The sequence below is a fragment of the Adiantum capillus-veneris genome, chromosome 2 (assembly GCF_014529385.1).
Source record: "Adiantum capillus-veneris isolate H3 chromosome 2, ASM1452938v2, whole genome shotgun sequence".
NCBI lineage: Eukaryota > Viridiplantae > Streptophyta > Polypodiopsida > Polypodiales > Pteridaceae > Adiantum > Adiantum capillus-veneris.
Genome location: NC_140932.1, coordinates 116,663,106 through 116,686,909, shown reverse-complemented (window position 1 = coordinate 116,686,909; position 23,804 = coordinate 116,663,106). Strand labels below are relative to the sequence as shown.

The window sequence follows — 23,804 nt, the reverse complement described above, 5'->3', positions numbered from 1 at the left end:
CCAAGCTAAGGATTGTTTAATGATCAAACGTATGATGGCAAATAGACCACCTGTAGCCTGGACGGATGCGCCTCGACCTCCTGTATTGATGCCTACTCCACCTGTTGAGCAACTACCGCAACACATGGTCCCTAGACCTCAAAATGTTGTACAAGCTACACCGCTACCACCTCCTGTGCTAGGACCGCAGCCCCCGCATCCAAGAGTCGCCCCTATGAACCAAGTGGGTTGCGAGCCATCAAATGCTTATCCAGATGGATGTGAGGAGGAAATAGACACTAGTATTGCCTACGGACTTGATACATTGGAAGAATGTCCTATATACTACATGAAGATTGTTGGGGACAAGTCAAGCCGGTTTATCAAGCTGCTGCTCTCGCATCCAGAGGTCAAAATATCAACACCCAGGCTAGGAGGCCACCTCTTCAATGCTACGAGTGTGGTGGACCACATCGAGCAGCGGAGTGCCCTATTAGGCTGCAAAAGAATGCTGCACAGATGCAAATGAATCAAGGGAGCACGTCTGCAATGCCAATACTCACATGTAATCGTTGTGGCATAGATCACTTGATTGCCCAATGCCCCTATAACCCAAATGCGCCTAAAATCACACCCCTGAATTTGGTCGAAATTGCTAGTGTGACATCGCCAATACCACCCGTCGCACCCGCTTATGCGATTACACGGTCCATGCTTCAAGGGCCCGGCCATATCCTCGAAGAGAGAGATACCGCGTCAGTTATCCAAGCAAAGAAAAAGAAGACACGAAGGAAGAAGTCGCAGAATACGGAAAATTCAAAGCCAAGTTCCAAAACAAACATAGGAACAGGAGATGACCCCGTGTATATGAATGACCTCGAGGATGATTCAGATTCAGTCGAGACAATGGAGACTAGAACCAATACCACAAAGGGAAAGACCGACAAGGAAAACCGTAACATGGAACCAAATGAAAACTGAATAAGAGAAAATCATAAAGAGCCTCTGAAAACACCACAAGTGTTTCCAAATCCAATCCAAGACCCCCAAGATAAACCACAGGGGCAAAAAGGGAAGAATCGTAAAAAGAAGATTGGGACGTACCCAAACCCAGTAGACGAGATTGAGCAGGTGAAACATCTAAGAGGTTTAGTGGAGGAGACTCAAAGGAAACTAGAACCAGAACCCATGCAGGTCAAAATTCATGACACAGTGTTTCCCACGCAAGTTCATCCACCCCACATGAACCATAGACCGTTAGCCATATCTAGTATCATCCAAGAAGGGAGTGAGGACGGGACATCAGAAAGTGAGCATACACCCTTCTTGTTGGAAAGGATGTTTAACGAAGGAATACCTGATCCCATTGAGGAATATGAGATTCCATCCTCACCAGTTCCTAGTCAAGGACCTACACCCTGCAAAACGCCAATGAATGTTGCCAAACTAGTGGACTTCATGTCTTCTGAGGTCCGAACCACGATCATAGCAAAGCTGTATGGAGATCCTGAGTTATTCCTTGCACTTCGAGCATTCCTTAACGGAGAGCTACGAACGGGATTACCGCAGTTTGCGCAACCAAATAGGCCTGACTCGATTATGATTGATGAGGAAAATCATGTGCAATCACTTGACTTAGATGGACACGAGTCTGTGATCGAGGTACCCATTAACGAATTAGGGCAGTATTTTGAAGGCGACGAGTCTAATGCGACCCTACCCATCACTACCAAGGGATTAACTATAAAGGGAATTCTTGATGGTGGTGCGGGAGTTAGCATCGTTACAAAAGATTGTTGGGAATCCATGGGAAAACCCCGCCTCAGTGTTACTAACATTGTGGTAAAGATGGCAAATGGTACCATAGCCAAACCTATGGGGATGCTCAAGGATCTTAAGATCAAAGTTCTAGGACACAAGGTACGACATACGTTCATTGTAATGGATTTCTCTAAACACCTTATGTCATATGAAATGATTTTAGGACGACCATTCATGAGGGAAGCACAAATGGTTCATGATTGGTCTAAAAATCATGTCTATTTGCAATTCCAAGACTCTGTCCTTAGAGTGGATTTGGTGACTGGTAAGGTACACCCCTTAGGGAGTAAAACCATTATTGATCATCGCTCTGACACCACAGTTCACTCGGCCCCACTACAATATTGTTACACTTGTAAGAAGGATACAGACATTGGCGAAGATTCTCCTTATATGGATGTGTTACCGGGTATGACGGAATCAGACAATGTGGATTGGGTCCACCTAGCATCAACCATAGACACTTGGGGAAATAGGGGGACGACCTGGGTAACACCTGAGGGGGATGAAATGCCTATACCCTTAAATATGCTACAAGCAATGCATATCGCTTCCGACAAGACTCATCCTAATGTAACGAAGAAAACATACAAGTGGGTCCCTAAAGCTTCTTTAGTGACCATAGCTAGTGCTAAAAAACAGAAGCCTTGTAAGAAACGTACCACTCGCTCCAAGAAAAGTAAGAAAATGTTGCGATGGATCCCTAAACGACTATTGGAAGCCCAAGGCTACTATCAAGGAAATGATCAAATCTGGGTGCCAAAACGTAGATTGTGCTCTTACCTATCACCTGACCCAAGTGAGCCCAATCCCGTAGCTCCAAAACGAATCAATGATCGTGGAAAGAAAAAAATCACAGAATGCTACACACCCACTCCCGAGCTAGTTTGGGTACCAAAGAAAGAACGATTTGTTCCACCTAGCTCAGGAAGGGGGGAGTCCCATGAAGATTCTAGCTCCTCATGTAATACATCCATAGAGGTAAAAGCTTCTACACAGCCTCCATCTATAGTAATGGACCTCAATGAAGCTACAAAAGAATCCACACCTCCCAGTGTTCAAGAATCACCTGATGAACCACTTCAAGTTCGATCCTGGGAGAGTACCTTACCACCCTTGCAGCTTGACAAGGCACCTAGGGTAATAACAAACTACTGGCAAAAATCCTCACCTATTACCAACTGGAACAATTGGTTTCAAAGGGTGACAAGCTCATTTCAAACGGTATGATCTACCCAAGGAAGGGGGGAGTGTTTGCTGACAGTCATCATTCACTTGTTTCCCTCTCAACCTTTTTCCCTGACCTCTTAATCACCAATCTTAGGGAATGTACATATAAAGCTTTATACTCACAAAAACAAAAAATAAAGAGCAAGAGCAATTAGCAAACGAGTATGCACATTAAAGTCAAAACATTGACTCAGACCTACACATGTCACATCTGGTACAATGAAACAGAAACCTATGCCATGAAACACCTTCGATCCTCATCACTTGAGTGATGGAGGGTAGGTAAGATTAGTACGATAGCAGTGTTTCTGTTTTAGAGTTGAGTGATTAGCAAAGTTCTCTTTTCCCACTAATGTGCCTCCTGGAGGTATTCCTTTTGTTTCCTAGTGTGTACAGGAGCGTGTTGCTATTGATAGGATTTGGACCTTCATGGAATCTTTATCTCGACTCACTCTTCAAATCAAGCGCGACCATCGACACAAACAGGTGTTTCTTGTCCATTAGCATTGCCCTTATCTTTTTGCATCTATGATTGTCTGCTTTGATTGTGATTGGTAGCATAATATTCAGCGCATTTGCTTAGTATCAAACATTTAATTCAATGTAATGTTTTGTCATAATCACTTGTTTAGGTGTAAAAATCAAGCAGTCCGACTAAGCTAGTTTGACCAAGCTAGGTATTAGAAATCTTCTCTTAATACCATGGGGAATGCCTTCCTAATAAGCAATGGTTACTTAGGTTCTTAATCCGATTTAGGCAGCATTGTATGAAATGTACTAGGGCTTTCTAGTGGACTTGACCCTATTGACCTTTAGCTTAAGTATTATAAAGGGAGTTTACTAATGTGATGAGCCTGGGGAGGGTAACAGTGTTATATGACCCCCCGAAGTTACAAAATTAAAATGTTGAAAATGAACAAACAAAAAATCAAAGTGCCACAATGTAAAATTTTAAGCTGGAAGAGAAATCTCAGCTTGATTTGGTACTTCACTCACATGTATCGCCTATGGTACTAGAGCCCTAGAGGTTCCCAGTGTGGGCGCTTTTCCTTGAAAAGCAAAAAACCCAAGGCATACAAAATAAGCACACACATCATAATTGAATCACTGTGAAAAGACCTTGGGGGGTCAAAGAAAAAGTAATCAGTCAGGCGATGATTTCATGAGAAATTCCTTTTATGGTAGCTTAACTACAAGGTTTTCTAGATATAGCCTCTAGTCAGCCCTCGAACATGAATACTTGGCTCTCGCGATTAAACAACTTAATTGACCACAGAAAATTAAGAAGCTTACCCATGGTATTAATATTCGATCTCTAGTGCCTTTCGACCGTCAAATTAGTGACCCCAGACTTGTTTAATTTTTTACCTTTACATCTGTTTATGCATTTGATTACATTGCAATTTAATGTTCATTGCTAACAAATTGTTTGAAATTCTTTGACCAATCAATTTTTCTATCTAAAACTGCATATGCTTTTTAAGAGAATGCAATTACTGTGCCAATGTTGTTTGATTTTGTAGTGACTAAAGAAGGCTAAGGACATTCATCTCAAATGCTCTTCCACCTCGACAAACCAGCTTCAACTCAATAGCTTCCGAGGACGGAATCTACATCAGGAAGGGGGGCATGTTAACCCTCACGGCACACGGACACCCCATCACCTACGATGGACGCGTATTATGTATTTGGTAGAGTCAGGTACCGGGCTTGTCGGACCAATAGGGAAAGGTAGAGTGATCGCCGATGAGAGGCGCACTTTAACTTGGACATTCAAGGGATTAGTTGGCTAAGCATGGGCGCCCAAGTGTGAATGGGGTGAGCTCCTATAAAAGCCAACTAAACCTAATTTTTACTCATTCTCTCATTTGTGCAATTGAAGAGTGCTCTTGCTCCATCTCCATCTTCTTCTTCTTCACATCCTTGTGTGTGTGTGTGTGAGAGAGAGAGAGAGGGAGAGTGTGTGTGCGATCGAGCATTACGAAGGCACGACGGCGGCGAAGCGGTTGAGCGCGGCACGACTGCAGCTTCTTCTTCATCGCGGCGAGGAATCCACCACGAAGGCGAGCGTAGAGCGGTGAGTGACACACCCTTTGTTTTCTTGAGCTTGCTAGTTTAGGCTTGTTGTGTGCTTGGAGCCGTTTGTGGCTCGCATACGGTGTATTGGCAAGTCCCTTGCTTCGACAGTGCGGCAAGGAGCGCACAGTTGTATAAAGAGGTTGTTGCTTGCCTATGGCAAGCTATGTGGAAGGTATGAACTATACAAGGCCCCAATCACAGATGTACCTGTCCCAAATCAAACCGATGGAAATTCTTGCGGCTGGAGATGTCTTCTCCATGCAGAATATGTCCTGCAAAGCTACTTTGCCTTAAAACCTTTCATGACTAAGGTAACCATTTGGCAATGCATTGAGTCGGTTTTGGTTTAGTTTATACAAGAATTCTCACCATGTGGTCTTTCAATTTTGCAGAGTGCTTTAAAAAACTACACATATGATTATTTGCAAAGATACCGGGTAAGTTTAATACAACACCTGCTTACTATGTCGAGCCCCAGAGAACCTGAAGATAGCGGCTTGGACGACCGCACATTTGATATGACAATACATGACGTGCCACCATGACACACCCTTGCATCCGATACAGTGGAATCACAACGGGCCGAGGGGGTCATATCAGCTGAAGATGAAAGAGCCGAGGATGAGGAAAGGTCAAATGAGCATATGGAAGGTGCTAATGTACAACCAGAGGGGCTTATGGAGGAGACAATGAAAGAGGCAAGTCAGTCAGTGGAGGAGCCAAAAGAGCCTATGGATGAAACCCAATATGAGGGAAGCAGGCCAATGGATGAGCAAAAGGATATGGATGAGGAAAGCAGGCCTAGGGATGAGCAAACTGATATGGGTGAGGCGAGGATGGATGAGGCAAGGATGGATGATGCAAGCCGGTCAACCGAGGCAGAGAAAAAGACCTTGGAGGAAACCTTGAATGAGGCAAAAAGAGCCATGGGGGAGACCCTTGATGAAGATGTGAATGATGAAGCTAAAGCAGAGGAGAGCAACAACGACAACAACACTACAGAGACCTAGTATGGACCCTTGCTACCTGTAGATACGGTTGTTCCGGTAATGTCTATTCAAGTATGGCAAAATATGTTCAGCTTCTAACTACTTATATGTACTTGTCAACTTTTACAGAGGTTGATTATCTTGGACCTCAATGGATTGCTACTGATGCGCGTGTCTCTCGGTGACACAGAACCCTTTGAGGATTTGCAAACGTTTCGGATGGGAACTTGTCGAGTCGTGGTTCGTCCAGGAACCAAGGAATTTATTCAGTTTCTTCTTCCGCGCTTTAGAGTTGCCATATGGTCTTCAATGCAAAGGCAAAACTTGTCGCCACTAGTTACAATAGTTTGTGGTGTATGCGGCGCTCACACGTCAGATTTTGCCTTTTTGTATGATCAAAGAAAATGTGTTACCGTCGAGGGCCACTACCACCCTAAAAAACCACATTTACCTCTTTTGTACAAACCATTTAGCCAAATCGGTGTACCCTTTGATGCAACTAATACACTACTAATTGATGATACTTCTGAAAAGGGAGAACTAAATCCACCGGGAACAACTATCTCACCACCTTCTTTCGAGGGGCATTCCTTTGATTTTTACCTTGAAGACATTCTGATTCCATACTTACAGAAATTGTATCTCAGTCCATTGTTCACAGACGAGTTTGTACTTTCTAATGAATTAAGATGACTCTTCTATCATGTCTTTGTCTTGTCTAACATTGAGAGAGAGAGAGAGAGAGAGAGAGAGAGAGAGAGAGAGAGAGAGAGATTTGACATGCTAAAGAAATGTATTTCAAGCACACTTATATTCACAGGGCACAATTGACAAATGAGCTCAAAAAACTTCATGTATTGAAAGTCATTCGTATACACTTGGGTTCACAAGAATCTCTGTTACATTGACACTATTTCAACCCGACCATCCAACTCTTTACACAAAATATCTTTTTCCCTTCGCCGCATCACCTTACGACCAGCTAGGAAAAAGGAATAATCTGATAGGTCCCTGTCCATTGACTCTTCAATTATGTCATGCCGCAACTGCAGAAGACTGCATAGCTCCCTTATTGTAATCACCAACATTAGGCCATGCTCTTTATCAATCACTTCCACATCCACAGCAGGATTATCTTCCAAACCTCCAGAAACCTGGTCCATAGGAATGTACTTACCATTGAGCATTTGTGATCGCATATACCAAAAGGAGAGTAACAGTGATTGGCTTGCAATCATGTACTTGACAACTAGAGTATCAAGCGCGACCTCGCACCGTAAGCCAATCTCTTCCTTTACATACCATCCTCTGTCAAGAAGTTTGTCACAGAATGATTGCTGAAATGACTTGCACATGAACATAGTTTTCGTAACACGGATATTGTAGCTATGAAACAACTCTATGAAGAGTGCAGCAGGACAAAATTTTGCAATTCTAACCAGTTTGGTGGGAATAGAGCTACGTAGAGACCTCTGTATATCCTTGTAGAGCTTACTTCACATTGCCTCCACCATTGTTTCCTCGGGAACTGGCCAGTCCACAGTGTTCCAATCGGTTGGTAGAGGCAGTTTCATCAACATGCCATTCTTATTCCTTGAGCTGAGTTGATAGAAGTGGTCATAAAAAAATATTCCTTCATCAGCCAAGCTTTTGCTGCTCCTCCCTGAATACTGTAGAGAACCAATGTGGGCATGAACAACAAGGAAGAGGCCTATTATGCACTCCACAGGCTCCCATTGCTCATAAGAAGAGGGATAAACATCTGCAATATATATAAGAAGAGTTAAACTAAGAGTATCAATAAGTAAAAATGACAAATCTAATGTAGTTGAGCTGTGAAGAATGGAGACATTGCTCATAAGAAGAGGGATAAACGTTGCAAAATATATAAGAAAAGTTATAATGAGAGTATCAGTAAGCTATCACGTCTGGATGGGTAAACACATGCTGAACAAGAACTTCCTTTACAGATCTTTTGCCGATTTCAACTTTGAAATCTAATACTCTGGTCTTCCATGCTGAGCGGTAAACATTGATACCACTAGACTTCTTGGGTCTTCTTGGTTGCATGAGAACCCATGAACCTTTGTTTATCCTTTGTCCAACCCATTGGTTCTCTGCACTTATTGAAGTTGATATTGTAATTGAGGATATGCTACTACTTGGCCTTCTAGGCAAAGTGCAGCTGTTGGTTGTTGGTGTGAGAGACAGTAAACACCTAGAGCTTCTTGGGCGAGAAGACATGGAAGCCATAGCTCTCAGAGAAAAGCTTTAGTGGAGGGAGATTCACTTTGAAAGCATTCTAATGGAGGGAAAGTGTTTTAGAATTCCAATATCTTGTGCAGGCTTAATGGTCACCCTCTAGTACGTTAATGACCATAAGAGAATATCAGCAGTGGGACCACTGGGCAAGCACCTAATAGCTCGGTAAAAGCAAGGAAATTACGATGCCACAATCCAAGTTTTTAGGCTATTTTCCTATTTTTTGAGTCTTTCCACGTACTTTTCTACGTAACGTAGCCCTCATGCTCATTGGACGCGCTCTATTTTTCTCTCTCTTCATATGGCCCTCCAAATGACCTCCGAAATTTCCTAATGAAATGTGGCTACAAGAACATTCGTATGTCTTTCCTGAAGAGCTAACCGAGCTTCCAACAACTAGAGAAGTGGATCATGAGATCAAGATCATTCCTAGGTGTGAACTAGTATCGGAAAGGTCATACAAAATGTCACTCCTAGAGGCGATAGAGCTTAAGGAGAAACTTCAATAGCTTATCAAGCAAGGATTCTTTAGACCTAGTACATGTCCTTGGGGTGCGCATGTTCTCTTTCAAAAGAAGAAAGATGGATCGTGCATTGATTATTATCGAGGTCTTAATCAAGTAATAGTGAAGAATAAGTATCTTATTCTCCATATAGATGAGATGCTTGATCGCTTGCATGGAGCCAAGATCTTCAAAAAGATCAATCTTCGCTTAGGCTATCATCACATCCGAATTCAAAAGATTTGACATTCCCAAGATTGTAGTTGACACTCGTTATGGCCACTACAAATTCACAGTCATGGCTTTTGGTCTTACAAATGCTCCTGCAACTTTTAATCGCTTGATGCAAGATATATTCCGAGAATGCTTGGATAGCTTTATCTTAGTAGGTGCAAATAGATTTGAATTTTTATTTACTACCCATCTCTCTCTCTCTCTCTCTCTCTCTCTCTCTCTCTCTCTCTCTCTCTCTCTCTCTCTCTCTCTCTCTGTGTGTGTGTGTGTGTGTGTGTGTGTGTGTGTGTGTGTGTGGACGCACGCGCGTGCATGTGAATAGATTTGGATTTTTGTTTACCACCCATCTCTCTCTCTCTCTCTCTCTCTCTCTCTCTCTCTCTCTCTCTTCATAGATCTATATTTTATGACACTATTTTTGGGGTTTTTGCTTCTTCCTTGAGAGAACATTTTTTTACTTTAGAGCTTAGGATTTGTTTTACAATTCAAGAGCTATGTTTGATGGAGTTTATGATTTTGAGGGATATATTTTTTATTATGTTTTATTGGTTGCACTCGCCTTTGAATAGCTTCTCTCTTTATGCTGCTACAAGTGGCGGGAGTCTCACTCGTGTTTTGTAAGCCACCTTATCATTGTGTGTACTGAAGAAGCAGTAGCAACTTTCAACCTCCATCTTTGTTGTGTACTCTCTTAGTTGTGTGCATGTGCACTTACAAGAGCTCAAGCTCTATACTTCTCTATCTCTTTACATGGTATCAAACACTACTTGCGACTAAGGAGCTATGAGTCGCAAGCAAGAGCAACCAAAGAAGCGGCCGAGGGTAAAGGTTTCTCCATTCTTCTACCTCATGTGTTGGTGCTACACACCCCTTGGATTTTTGGGAGGCGTCGGCAATGGGCTTTGATTTCGACGGTTGCTATGGAAGATAATATAGGAAGGATTCTATAGTCCTTTGAAATGAAACCTATGACTGAACTTCTATAGCAAGGCACACTTTGGGCTCCATTTTGGAGTAAGAGTTCATTCATGTGCCAGAAGATTGAGGTTCTCGAATCTTCTATTTTTGTGCATTTCCATGCAAAAACGCTTAGGTTCAAGTGCAAGAAGCTTGGATGATACTGCAATTTTCGACAACTATTGTGTGGTAGTTTGAAACATTGTATTGGGTATATGTACGCATAATGTGGTCACAAGATCGTGGATATACGAGATGCACGGGAGTATGACTAGAGCAACCTCAAAGAGCACCAAAATATCAATTCTCATTCGGAAGGCTTGTTTTTTCCATTCCAAATAGTGCTAAACATTAAACTGATGAAATCTTGGTTTGAAACATGGTAAAAAGTGTTTTAGATGCGAGCCATAACATAACATGAAGTCAAACACTCAAACATCTAATACATAAATTTAAGCACTCATTCTGTAAGCTTCCCAAGAATCCACATAGAAAAGCTAGAACTCACCAAAGATGAAAAAGCTACATGAAAGCCATGTGTGGTATACTACTAGACAATAATGAATCCTTTTACCTTTATAATGGCCCTACAAGTGTTTTATCTGCCTTTGTTTACTTAGTGAATGGGTCTCTTTGTTAAAGCGCCTCATGTGCCTTCCATTGCATATTGTTGTAGAATGTCTTGTGTGAGGCTTCACCTTGTCTGAAGGTACGTGGAAAGCTAACGCAAGGTATTATGCATACATACATATACCAACCGCAAATGCCTGAAGCCAGACAGAGATAAAAGCTCAAAAGCGCAAGATTGAAGAACTGTCAAAGCCCATTCACTCACCTTTCTGACATGATCCGTGAATAACATGAGTCGGCCTCAAAATTCGTCGCACCATGATCAACAGAAAACTCAAGGCATTCAACCTGCCATGATTGCACAAGCTCATTCCCCTTTTAATACGCACATGCATCTTCTCACTGTGTAGCATCATCAAGAAGGAAAAAACATTTAAAGCAAGCTGGCATTCTATGCAATGAATCTATTGAATGTGTAGCACTGTGAACCAGAGAAGAACTCAAAGCAATCTGACCTTCTACAACTGCATGAGTTTTTGCTGTTTGCTTAAATAAGCAAGTACTTTGTAAAAATGTACAATCAATGGTAACCGAGCTAAACCACCCCCCCCCCCCCCCCACACACACACACACACACGCACGCACGCACACACACACACACACACACACACACAAAGCACTAACTCACACGGGCATTGGAGGGTGGGATCAACGTTGTGAGATGCGTAAGGGTTGTAGATCATGGTGGCAGCCCACAATGTTATCTCCAGCGGCTGTGCCCTCTCTTGCACCACCTCCGAGGATGCAGGCTTTGGGAGGCACATGCAGTCCATGATATACTTGCTTTTGATGTGTAAACTTGCTGTAGGGACACCCCCCCCCCACACACACACACACACACACACAAAGCACTAACTCACACGGGCATTGGAGGGTGGGATCAACGTTGTGAGATGCGTAAGGGTTGTAGATCATGGTGGCAGCCCACAATGTTATCTCCAGCGGCTGTGCCCTCTCTTGCACCACCTCCAAGGATGCAGGCTTTGGGAGGCACATGCAGTCCATGATATACTTGCTTTTGATGTGTAAACTTGCTGTAGGGACACAAGTAATCTTGAGTACTCATGATTACTTTGTCGATACAAGTAATCTCACGAACCCAACCAAACTTTTTCCGACAAAATCTACGGTGCTTAAATGATGTTGGCACCCAACATTGACAAGGGCCCCTGATCCCACCCTACCATGCCCTGGATAGCCACATCTTCTAGTAATCCCACCTGATTCATAAATCTGTAGAAAAGCTTTCTTTACAGATAGCCAATACTATGGAGATCCTTTGGGTTGGTCTCAAAGTTATCAGTTTTTCAAAGAAGATGTATATCCATACTTTCCCATCTTGATGGGTCTATTCTGCCTGGCCTTTGATCGTCTGGCCACTTGAAGGGCAAACTTTGAATGAAAACGACATTGCCCAAATCCAACATCCCCATCGATCTTCCTAATGTTGTCATTGTATATTTATTTAATTCCGGCGCTGCAATCCAATAAGCATCATCACAACTAACGAACCAAATCTGGAGTTCTCCTTCCAACCCACTCCTTGTAAGACCAATACCAGATTTACCAAAAACAATTACACAACAAAGCGTACCTTCAAAAGCCACAGTTGACAATGAACAGTCAGCAACATGGAAAGGACAAAAAACACCCCATCGATCTTCCTAATGTTGTCATTGTATATTTATTTAATTCCGGCGCTGCAATCCAATAAGCATCATCACAACTAAGGAACTAAATCTGGAATTCTCCTTCCAGCCCGCTCCTTGTAAGACCAATACCAGATTTACCAAAAACAATTACACAACAAAGCGTACCTTCAAAAGCCACAGTTGACAATGAACAGTCAGCAACATGGAAAGGACAAAAAACTTTCACGGTCACTTCATTTGTATATGTTGGATACCTGGAGGTACACAGCCCGGCTCTTTTATAATACAGGGAAAGAGTTGATTCAATGAGACAGATGAACTTATAATCTGTTGGAAATAAGGGGAGTGGGCCTGTAATTATGAAAGCCACACAACCCCATAGTAAAATAAGACACCAGAGTCTTCCTTACAATGGCATATCGCAGCTCGCATCCCCAGATTAATAACATACAATGCATCATTCTGCCAATAGGACTTCTTCTTTACAATGGCACATCGCAGCTCGCATCCCCAGATTAATAACATACAATGCATCATTCTGCCAATAGGACTATTTTGAATGCTTGCAGTTTGTAACACTGTCCAAACACCAAAATTCCATGGTAAATCACAGTAAACTGCAAAGCTCATCTGCCCTTTAGTCACTAAAGTGATGGTAATATCTTCGAGCTGCCGTAAAGAACAGCTGACATTCGCAAAGGCAACTGTAGATTCATTTCACGTCCTTCTCTGCAGGCAGCAACCTAAGAACTGCACTATTTTTTTCCACAAGCTGTGAAGCAGCTCCCATAAGCCGGCGCACCTTCCCAAGGGCATTTACCTTGTTAGGAGGACATTTAGCTGATGCCACATGAAGAAGAGACAAGGCAAGCTCTGCATTGCCTTCAGAAATTGCACAACAGGCTGCTCTGTAGGCATCATCTGCCACACGAGCATCATTCACCTCTCCTTTACCTGAATTATCACCCTCTCTTGAAACACCTTCTAGCTCAGAAGATGACTCCACATTTGTAGTAGAAGCATTTGTCTCCATAGACTCATTCCTTTCTGCAATAGTTACATTGCGTTGCTGCAAAGCTTGAGTTGCCTCTCCTTGCCCGTTGTGCTTCAGCAAAGAGTTGATGTAATCTTGTGGCAGTACGGAAGCAGATTTGAACCTCGACGTTTTGCGTGATGATGGCAATGGTGATGTCATAGACAGGTCATCATCATTACGCCTCACGGAATAAACTACTGAAGATGATGATGTTGGTGATGATGACCATGAAGAAGATGAAGCATTAGAAAGTGACAAGTACCTGGTTGCTTGTGCATACTCTGTAATAGATATTGCATGATCAACATACTGCAGCAAAGCATCCGGATCAGGAACTTGAAGGCGACGTCTAGTGCCATGCTGAGGGCTATCTCTGAGATGATCTGGAACAGACCAACATGTACGTTGCTGATGTCGTGAAGGCCCGTCGAGCAAATGCCAGGACATGGCATAGCCAAAACCCTATCTAACTCCCGATTCCTTCAAAGTTATTTCAAACTAGCTGTATACAGCAGAGAAAATCCTTGCTAATAGATCACGGGACCATCGAGCGATCTGATCATTCTCCGATGCTTGTTCCAATACGAGAATACCGCGCAGCCGAGCGTCATCTCAAAACACACTTTAACCCTAGACTTTACCCTAGCCCTAAATCCGATAGCTTCCGGAACCCGCAGGGCGCCAGCAAGAAGGCGATGGCGATGCTGATGCTACGTCCCATATTGATAACGGTTGTAACTTTCAACTACCCAAATGTTTTTGCGATCACTTTTCCGGCTCTCTTTAACTCGAACCCTTTTCCTGCTCTCTTGTTTACTTACACTTCCTTACATGTCCTCATATCACAACTTGAGGCAAGTGAGCACCGGGGGGGGGAGAGAGAGAGAGAGAGAGAGAGAGAGAGAGAGAGAGCGCCACCGAAGGCAACACGGTTGTACTAGTTCAAATTATTGCTCTCCACCCCTGGGGGATTCACTATGGATTTTCGTATGGTAGTGTACAAGAGGGAGGTTTTTAGAGGTCAGACATAAGCGTATACAATAGGGGTAGCCTCCCATTATTTCATGCTCGTACCGTATGCATAAAGGAGGGGGGGACCTACCCTGTGGTGGGGGAGGGATATTAAGTGCTTATGTCATAAGACACATGCCCTAACAAGTCAATTAAAGAATCTTTTACATGAGCGTGTTGTTCTTAGTATTTCAAAGAGTTAATTTACTCCACTAACAAACTAAGATAGCTATACCAATGAGAAGATATGGTACCTCCATGTCCTCTCCCTTAGCTAACATCCTTAAGACTTGTTCAACAAGCTTCTAGATTTGTTAGGATCGATGTTATCATAAACTTGACTAATCTTCTTCTATGTAGCCACTAGGCATCAATATCTTGGACATCCAGACCCTCATTAGCCTCTTCAACATCATCATCATTAATACCACCATCTGCATAGCCTTTGTCTCCACATCTGCACCCTCATTCTATTTATTGTTGTATTCTTGCACATCATCCAAGGCACTCTTTTCTTCTTCTTCTTCGTATGCAAACTCAATAGCAACACCAATGGCGTGATCAAGAGCTTCTCCTGCACCCACGATACCAACTTTACAACCATCATTGTAATCTATAATAAGTTTCACAATCTTTGCCTGTGAGTGCATTGTTTAGTAGCTTTCCAAACTCTTTCTTCTCATCTAGATCCTTGGTGTTTTCATTCTTAAGGACAACTAGAACTTTATCAGCTACCCTATGTAAAATATATTGGGGTTGATCGCCATATTGTTGTTGTATGAGGTTTGTTACCATATACATGTGGTAGTGATGTGTGTGAACACACTAGGACCGCCGTGGCATTCTTTCCCTCTTTAGGAGGTTTTTTCCCCCGTGCATTGTATATACGCCCATCACTCTAGGGCTATCTATCTTTCCATTGCACACTAAGTAACACACTCTCTATTGTGTGCCTTGAGCTTCCTTCGTCTTCTCCAAGCTGTGTGTGTTTCTCTGCAACCCTAATTCCAACAATTGGTATCAGAGCAGGTCACGTCCTCCCGGGCTTAGTCGCCAGCTGTTCCAGCACACGCCTGCTCACTTTCTCCGATTTCAGTGAGCTTTGGCGAGTGATCGCAGGTCGACAAAAAATTTGGGAAAGCTAGAAGAGCTTGGTCTGCTCAGAATTTTGATTTGGGCTCATTTCGGCCTCCGTTTCCACTACAGGCAGTATTGCACAGGCTATTTCGTCATTTTGTGCAGAATTTTTGTCAGTGCCGTTTTCAGCATAACATATGCCTTATAGTCTTCTACGGTTTGTGCTATATAGCACAGGTTTTTCCCGCTCCGTTTCTCCTATTTTCGGGCAGTTTTCACATCAGGTGCAGCATTTCCCATGGCTGACAACAACAACACAGATGTGTTCAAGGTGTTTGCTGTTGAGGACATGTTAGATGGGAACAACTACCCTATGTGGGCTTATATGATGCAACATGTTCTTGTGTCAAAGGGTGTCTGGAACATTGTGCAGGGCATTGACGTACGTCCTGGTTCTAAGGATGTAGGCAATGTTGAGGATGTTGCAGGTCTTGCTGCAAGGATTGCAGCTGTTAGAGTTGTTTTGCCTACGGCAGAACAAGCTCGTTGGGATGTTAAGGATGCGCAGGCTCATGCATTGATTGCGTTGTCTGTGAAGCGCACCATTGTTCCTCACATCCGTTCAACAAAATATGCAAAACAAGCTTGGGATATTTTAACAGGTCTTTATACAAGCCGCAATGCGGCTAAAATTGCTTCGCTGCGTAAAGAGCTGAAGTCGAAGATTATGCATGAGGAAGATGATATGGACACTTTCCTTGCTAGTGTCAAGGATATCAATGAGCAGCTTATTTCTGCAGGTGAAGTCATTTCAGACAGTTCCCTTGTGCAGACTGTTCTTGATGCCTTACCAGATTCTTACCAGACTTTTGCTAGTACTTGGAGACTTATGACCCAAGGAAATCCTGAAGTTGTCAAGTTTGATGCATTATGCACATTGCTGTTGCAAGAGTCACTTTCTAGAAAAAATAGGACTAGGCAGCGTGCAGTTGAACAGGATTTTATTGCTTTTCAAAGAAAGGGTGGTAACAGTAATGCAGCCACTTCTTATGGTTCTGCTGCGAGTGGAAAAAATTCTGTTCCTAATGCTTCTGCTGGCAGTACTTCGTCTGGCAATTCTGGTGATAAGGGCAAAAAGAAGATGCGTTGCCATTATTGTAAAGCTAATGATCACTTGATCAAGTCATGTCCTAAGTTGAAGGCCAAAGAGGCTAAGAAGAAAGAGGGTGGTTCCACTGCAAATGCTGGTTCCACTACAAAAGCAGCCATTGTTGAGTCTTCTGTGAAAGGAGACTGTGTTGCTGATGTTGATGCAGAATGGGCTTTTAGCGCAGAGTGCACTTACAATCCTGCTGTCCATGATGCATGCTTGTCAGTTGCTGCAGATTCACATGTGTGGTATTTTGACAGTGGTGCTACAAAACACATTACCTCACATCGTGAATTGTTTACCTCTCTCGAGTCAGTCCCTCATGGGAATTCAGTCACTTGTGCCAACAACGCCTCTTATCCAGTTCAGGGAGTTGGAAAGATTGTGCTCACTGCTGCTAATGGCAGTTCCTTCACACTTGTTGATGCACTTTGTGTACCTGGGATCAAGAAGAATTTCTTGTGTGTATCCGCACTTGCTAGACTTGGACTTGTAGTCAAATTTGTGGATGACAGATGTACAGTTCATGATCTCAGTTTTGGTGATGAAATTGTTGCATCTGGCCTTTTGTGCCGTGGGCTGTATAAGCTCACTTTGTATGACAAGTGTGGACAAAATTTTGCAAATGCTGTTGCAGATTCAAGGGCTATTTCAGATGCAAAACTTTGGCATGCACGTTTTGGTCATCTGAATTTTGCCAGTTTGCTGCGTTTGCAGAAATCTGATATGGTTGCTTCTTTGCCACCTCTTGAAGCACCTGTCAAACATGTTTGTGAAGGCTGTATTTTGGGTAAGATGCAGCGTTCTAAGTTTCCAAAGGATGGTTCAGTTCGGGCCACATGCAGGTTGCAGCTTGTGCATAGTGATGTTTGTGGGCCCATGCAAACTCCGTCCTTGGGAAATTACCTGTACTTCGTGACTTTCATTGATGATTACTCCAGGCATGCATGGGTATTTCCGTTTAAAGCGAAGTCCGAAGTTTTTATGTGCTTCAAACAATTTCTGACTATGGCTGAAAATGCCTCGAAATGTACTATGGGCACCCTCCGTTCTGATCGAGGGGGGGAGTATATGTCTCATGAATTTAATGCATTTTTGGCTAGTCGTGGGATAAAACACCAATGTACAGTGCCTTATACACCTCAGCAAAATGGTGTTGCTGAGAGGAAAAACAGGTCACTGACGGAAATGGCACGATGTATGGTCAAAAGTCAAGCTTTACCGCATTCTTTTTGGCTTGAGGCCATCATGTGTGCCACTTATGTACTTAACAGGTGTCCTACGAAATCTTTGCAGTCTATTACTCCATATGAAGCATGGCATGATAGAAAGCCTTCTATTGAGCACATGCGTGTTTTTGGCTGTTTGGCATATGCTTTGGTGCCACAAGTGCAGCGCAGAAAATTGGATGATAAGGCTGTCATATGTATTTTTGTTGGTTATAATGTTGAAATCAAAGGTTACAGGTTGTATCATCCGCAAACAAAACGTATTCTGGTTTCACGGGATGTAGTGTTTGTGGAAGATTCTGTTCAGCCCTTGTTGTCATGTACCAGAGATAGTAATGAAAGCTCACAGGACATTTATGACACTTTGTTGCCTCTTTTCAGTGGTGGAAATACGAATGTAAGTTCCAATGAGGCAAATGTACAGCCTATGGGGGTTTCTGAAAATGTTACAGATCAGCCTATTACTGATGAAGATGTACATGATGTACTTGATGAGGAAAGGGCTGAAAATGAGCAGGCTAGAGGTATGCCAAAATGGCTGCTGCACACTTTGCGTGACAGTAAATTGGATGCACCTTTGTCTAGTCGTACTCGTTCACGCTCTCGCCATGCATCTTATGCATCAGATTGTTATGCTTTGGTTGTGTCTAGTTTACGTGATGTTGAGGAGCCTCTGTCTTTTGATGAAGCACATAATTCAGAAAATTGGATGACTGCCATGCAATCAGAATATGATGCACTTATAGAAAATGACACGTGGACTTTATGTGATTTGCCTCCTGGCAAAAAGGCCATTGGTATGAAGTGGGTTTACAAGTTGAAACGCAAGCCGGATGGTGAGATCGATCGCCATAAGGCTCGACTTGTTGCAAAGGGTTATGCACAACAAAAAGGCATAGATTATGAAGAGACTTTTGCTCCCACTTGTTGTGTGACTACTGTGTGTTTTCTATGTGCATTGGCAGCTCATTTTGGTTGGGAGTACATCAATCATACATTGTTACCGCTTTCTTGAATGGTGACATATTTGAGGAAGTTTATGTAACGCAGCCTCGCGGTTTTGTCATAAAAGGACAAGAGGACAAAGTGTGCAAATGTAACAAGGCTTTGTATGGGTTGAAGCAATCTCCTCGTGCTTGGTATGAGAAAGCTGATACTCATTTGGTCAAACAAGGCTTTCGTATAACAGTCCAACAGAAAGCACATTGTATGTAAAGCGTGAGGGTGATGTACTTCTCATTGTGGTTCTTTATGTTGATGATTTGCTGATCACTGGACCAAATGAGAGACATATTGCTGAATTTAAGGCTCATTTGAATGCTACTTTCAAGATGAAAGATTTGGGGATGTTGCATCATTACTTGGGTATACAGTTTAAGCAGTGTGATGGTGGAATTGCCTTGTGTCAGAAAAGTTACATAGAGAAATTGCTATGTAAGTTTGGACTTGAGGATTGCAAACCTATTGCCACTCCCATGGAAACAGGTTTGAAGTTGAGTCTACATGATGCTGGTGATCCTGCTGATGTCACTCTTTACCAAACTGCTGTTGGCTGCCTCATTTATGTATGCAACACGAGGCAAGATATTTAGTTTGCAGTCTCACAGGTCAGCAGATTTATGCATAGCCCAGGGTTTAAGCATTGGCAGGCTGTCAAGAGGATTTTTCGCTACCTTAGTGGCACTTTACATCTTGGCTTGTTTTATCCCAAGGGGGGATCATTGTCGCCAGACTTACATGCTTTTTCGGACTCAGATTGGGCTGGTTGTTTTGACACGCGAGTGTCCACAAGTGGTTTTTGTTTCATGCTTGGCAATTCATGTATATCATAGTTGAGCAAGAAGAAACCTACTGTAGCCACTTCGAGTTGTGAGGCTGAGTACAAGGCAGTCTTCACAGCTACAGTTGAGTGTGTATGGCTCAGACGCCTTATGGCTGATTTTGGTGTTGGACAGGACACTGCCAACACTATCTACATTGACAGTCAGAGTGCATTGGCAGTTGCGAGGAACCCAGTTTTTCATGATCGCATAAAGCACATTGAGGTGCATTACCACTATGTCAGGGAGAGGCTCTCAGTAGGAGAGATCAACTTGGCTTATGTGCCAACACAGGACAACCTTGCAGATCTTTTCACAAAGGCATTGTCTCGTGAGAAGCTTGGAGCTTTCTGCAAAGCTTTGGGCTTACTCCCCTTTGTGGACTGATCCTGTCCTCAGGGCATGGCACTTCCCTTTACTCATGTGCCAGCTCTCGTTCACCGCATCACTCCAGGGGGGATTTGTTACCATATACATGTGGTAGTGATGTGTGTGAACACACTAGGACCGCCGGGGCATTTTTTCCCTCTTTAGGAGGTTTTTTCCCCCATGCATTGTATATACGTCCATCACTCTAGGGCTATCTATCTTTCCATTGCACACTAAGTAACACACTCTCTATTGTGTGCCTTGAGCTTCCTTCGTCTTCTCCAAGCTGTGTGTGTTTCTCTGCAACCCTAATTCCAACAAGGTTCATAAGGGCTTCCCTCTCGTGTATCCCTTGAGTGGGGGGGCCTTGGTCATGTGATACGCTTATGTATCACAAAGGCTGACAAGGTATAATGGGGGAAGGGATTCCGTGGCCTTAGTCATGTGATACGCTTATGTATCACCAAGGCTGACAAGGTATAATGGGGGAAGGGATTCCGGCTCCCTCCCCCGAACACGTGGCGAAAGGAGAATCCTCCGGCCAATGTTTCCTGCACCAGCCAACTGTGCGAGACACATTGAGAAAGAAGTTTCTTTGCGTGCAAATAAAGAGGGGGGGGGGGGGGGGGGAGAGAGAGAGAGAGAGAGAGAGAGAGAGAGAGAGAGAGAGAGAGAGAGAGAGAGAGATAGAAGCCGTATAGATTTAGGGAAAATTACCAAAATACCCCTCTAATTTATGAAAAATTCCCAAAATACCCCTCAAATTTCAAAAATTCCCAAAACACCCACAATATTTTGTCACAAATTCCCAAAATGCCCTTCAATTTTTCCAAAATACCCATGGTTGTGAGATTAAATTTCTTGAAAGGCGAAAAAATTTGTAGCTTTTCATAAGAAGACTGATTATCTATCAATACAAGATGCTAATACTAGAATTTGGGTATGTTACCTAGGCTTTGGGGATGAGTTTTTTCATGATTATTAGACATAATTGCCCCTTTGCAAGGTAATTTGTGACAAATTACATGCTAACCACTCCAAAATGGATCTCAATTGTTAAAAAGGAATAAAGATTAGAAAATCTTGAACAATCCAACCAAAATAGATACAAGGGTAATTTGGAAATTTCCACAAATTAGAAGGGTATTTTGGTAATTTTCTTTTAAAAAAATATTGCAGCTAGTTTGTAATAATGCATGGCCACCCGCCACCAAAAAGTGACGGGTAGGCATGTTTTCATGCCTGAGTCTGAAGAGTTTGAGGGCGGGAAAACGGTAGGTAGCAATTTGCGAACTCAAGATAGGGAGAGGGTTCAACCCTACTTGTTGCTCCCCTTCTGCCGATGGAAGTAGAAGGGTAATTGAAGGGAACAGTCCCAATTCTAAAGCTGGGGAGATGGGTCGTAGGACTTGTAGCCGTGCAGCGTCTCCTTTGAAAGCTGCAATCCATCAATCTCATTCCCAACATGAAGAGCAACACTTGTCAGAGGGAGCTACGATCTCCCGAGACATGCTCTACTCATACCTTGTTGACAGATTTCCTGCACATAACAGCGAGATCAACCGGCTCCTTGGCTTGCTTGGAGAGCCCTGTCATTTGCAGTTCCCTCTCTTTGTCTATGGTGGAGCTTCTACAGGTAAAACCTCCATTCTGCTGGTCTTTACTGCTCGTCAATACTGCTATGGTGGAGCTTTTGCCAATACTGCTCGTCTTTACTTGAACCTACAGGTAGTAGGAGATTTTTGGTCATAAGGATATTGTACTTTGCCTGGATTCTTGCATTTATTCTTCAAGCATCACTTTATTGGCTTCTGGGGGGAAGGATCATTCAATAAGTATTGCAGTTCTGCTGTGCTATTTCATGCTTGTTCTGGCAGGCCAACCAAGCCTTTTTGTCATTAATGCTCAAACCGTTTTTAGGTCAGATTGTGGAATGTCAGAACAGGACATTGTGTAGCCATTGCTGAGGGATATATGGCAACTGTAGGATCTCTAGCTTTCTCCAAGAAGACTAAAAAGTTTATTGTCAGTGGAAGGTACTTTTAAAATTGTTTAAGCAGCATTTGTTCCGAGAAGAATGCTGATATTTTTGCACATACCAGTGATCACACCATCAAAGTTTGGAGTGCCACTGGCTTTGAAGACAGGGACAGTAAAGACTGGCCAGTACTACTTTCATCACTAGCAACAGTTGCTGCCCATGACAAAGACATAAACTCCATAGCTATTGCTCCAAAACTACTTATCACTAGTGTAGGAGCAAGCAGATGGGGATGCAGGTACACAATGTTCTCAAAAAATTAGATAAATAACACCTTCGATTACTATAATCTTATGTTCGAGAATGGAACACAAAACCCAAGTTTTGCCATGCTGCTCAACGTGTGCTTTCAGAGTTTTTTTATGCTTTTCCTCCAAAAGAGTTGTTGGAGGTAAGTTCATGCTGCTTCAAATTCAACCAGCACATCTCTTTATTTTACTTATGAAGCTTCTCTACCTACTCTTTTTCAGGTATCTGGTCTTCGTGAGCTCATTGAAGGCATTTTTCCTTACACTGAATGGCATTTTAGTAGGCTTAACCGGCTACATAGGAGTATTTTCCTTTTGGATTACACACTCGCATCAATGTCGGTATTGAATCCTTTGGAAACTCACAACCCCTCTATCAGATAAACACAAACGAAGAAAAATTACCTCACGTGTCTGGTGTAGCTGGTCTGTATGTGTATTAATCTTTCATTAAAGGTATTTGATTGTTTTGTACCAGACCATGGTTGTAGGACAGGTTGCAAGAGCTAAGAATCGATCAAGATACTTGACCCTCTCACTCACACATTTCAAGTCTGAGCAAGGTGGAGACACTTTCTAGGGTAACATGGGTATTTTCAAGGATGGCAAAGGTGCCTCCCCTTCTTCTTGGGATACAATTGATTATTTCTACAATCGATGATGACTGGCAAGTGAAGCATAGGCGATGGAGTATCGAGATATTTGCAGGGGAGAATTGTTTATGACCTGAAATTTTTTCCTAGTAATCAGCAATAAGTAGCCAAAGGTATGGGTTAATCTTTTATGGAGTAACAAAGTGTTGCTTACTGGCCTTCTTTGACAAGTCTATACTACAACTCTGAGGCTTGAAGCATAGGTTTTTCATGAGGGCATCAACACTAGCAGGCTGACACATAGACTGTGTGCTATATGTTTGGTGTGTGTCTATGCGGTGAGAGCAGTAGACAAGACTTTTTAATATCATAGGGAAAATTTCAAAAGGCCTCAAAGGTCTATCGAATGAGTCTTGAACTCAAGACTCTCTATTCAAGTGAAAACTCAAAAAACCAATCTACCACACTTGGGACTGATGTCTTTGATCAAGCAGGTAGGAGCATTGAGCAGTGATGACATAGCCGAGATTATGATTGCATGTGTTATGTCATGGGCTATATGGTGGTTTTCAATATAGATGACATGGTTCTCTTTCTCTAATTCATTGACTGTTGAGATATGGAGTCTCTTATGTTTTATTTCATAGCTCTTAAAAAAAATGGATTGGCCTTTGTGAATGTCATGCTACACTATGAAATTAACCAGATTCGTCCTTGATGCAACTAGTGTGGGTGTTAGGAAATATGGCGTAGCTAAGTAGATAATTGAGTAGATTACTTAATGGAGAGAGATAATTTTTACACACAAGAGATTACAGATTAGAGAGAGAGAGAGAGAGAGTACACACGATATACGTGGTTCACCCAATGTGGGATACGTCCACGGGAAAGCAG

The 23,804-nt window shown here is 42.8% G+C and overlaps 2 protein-coding genes across 2 annotated transcripts; both read right to left on the bottom strand.

Annotated features, from left to right (window-relative positions):
- Positions 1 to 10,407: 10,407 nt before the first annotated feature.
- LOC147463446 (uncharacterized) lies at positions 10,408 to 12,882 on the bottom strand. Its single transcript, XM_086488910.1, has 5 exons — positions 12,747 to 12,882; positions 12,502 to 12,590; positions 12,015 to 12,161; positions 11,570 to 11,718; positions 10,408 to 10,972 (listed from the first exon to the last, which is right to left on the bottom strand). Exons 1-5 carry the CDS (start codon positions 12,752 to 12,754, stop codon positions 10,886 to 10,888), a joined length of 480 nt encoding a protein of 159 aa, XP_086345036.1. The 5' UTR covers positions 12,755 to 12,882; the 3' UTR covers positions 10,408 to 10,885.
- On the bottom strand, positions 12,300 to 14,139 carry LOC147463445 (uncharacterized). The gene is made up of 2 exons (XM_086488901.1): positions 12,591 to 14,139; positions 12,300 to 12,501 (listed from the first exon to the last, which is right to left on the bottom strand). Exon 1 carries the CDS (start codon positions 13,817 to 13,819, stop codon positions 13,049 to 13,051), a length of 771 nt encoding a protein of 256 aa, XP_086345027.1. The 5' UTR covers positions 13,820 to 14,139; the 3' UTR covers positions 12,300 to 12,501; positions 12,591 to 13,048.
- Positions 14,140 to 23,804: the final 9,665 nt, after the last annotated feature.

Coding starts and splice junctions, on each gene's coding strand:
- LOC147463446 (XM_086488910.1), bottom strand. Junction 12,162..12,501: donor GTCAACTGTGGCTTTTGAAG/GTACGCTTTGTT, acceptor ATTGGATTGCAG/CGCCGGAATTAAATAAATAT. Junction 10,973..11,569: donor ACCCTTACGCATCTCACAAC/GTTGATCCCACC, acceptor CAATCATGGCAG/GTTGAATGCCTTGAGTTTTC.
- LOC147463445 (XM_086488901.1), bottom strand. CDS start 13,819: ATGTCCTGGCATTTGCTCGACGGGCCTTCACGACATCAGCAACGTACA.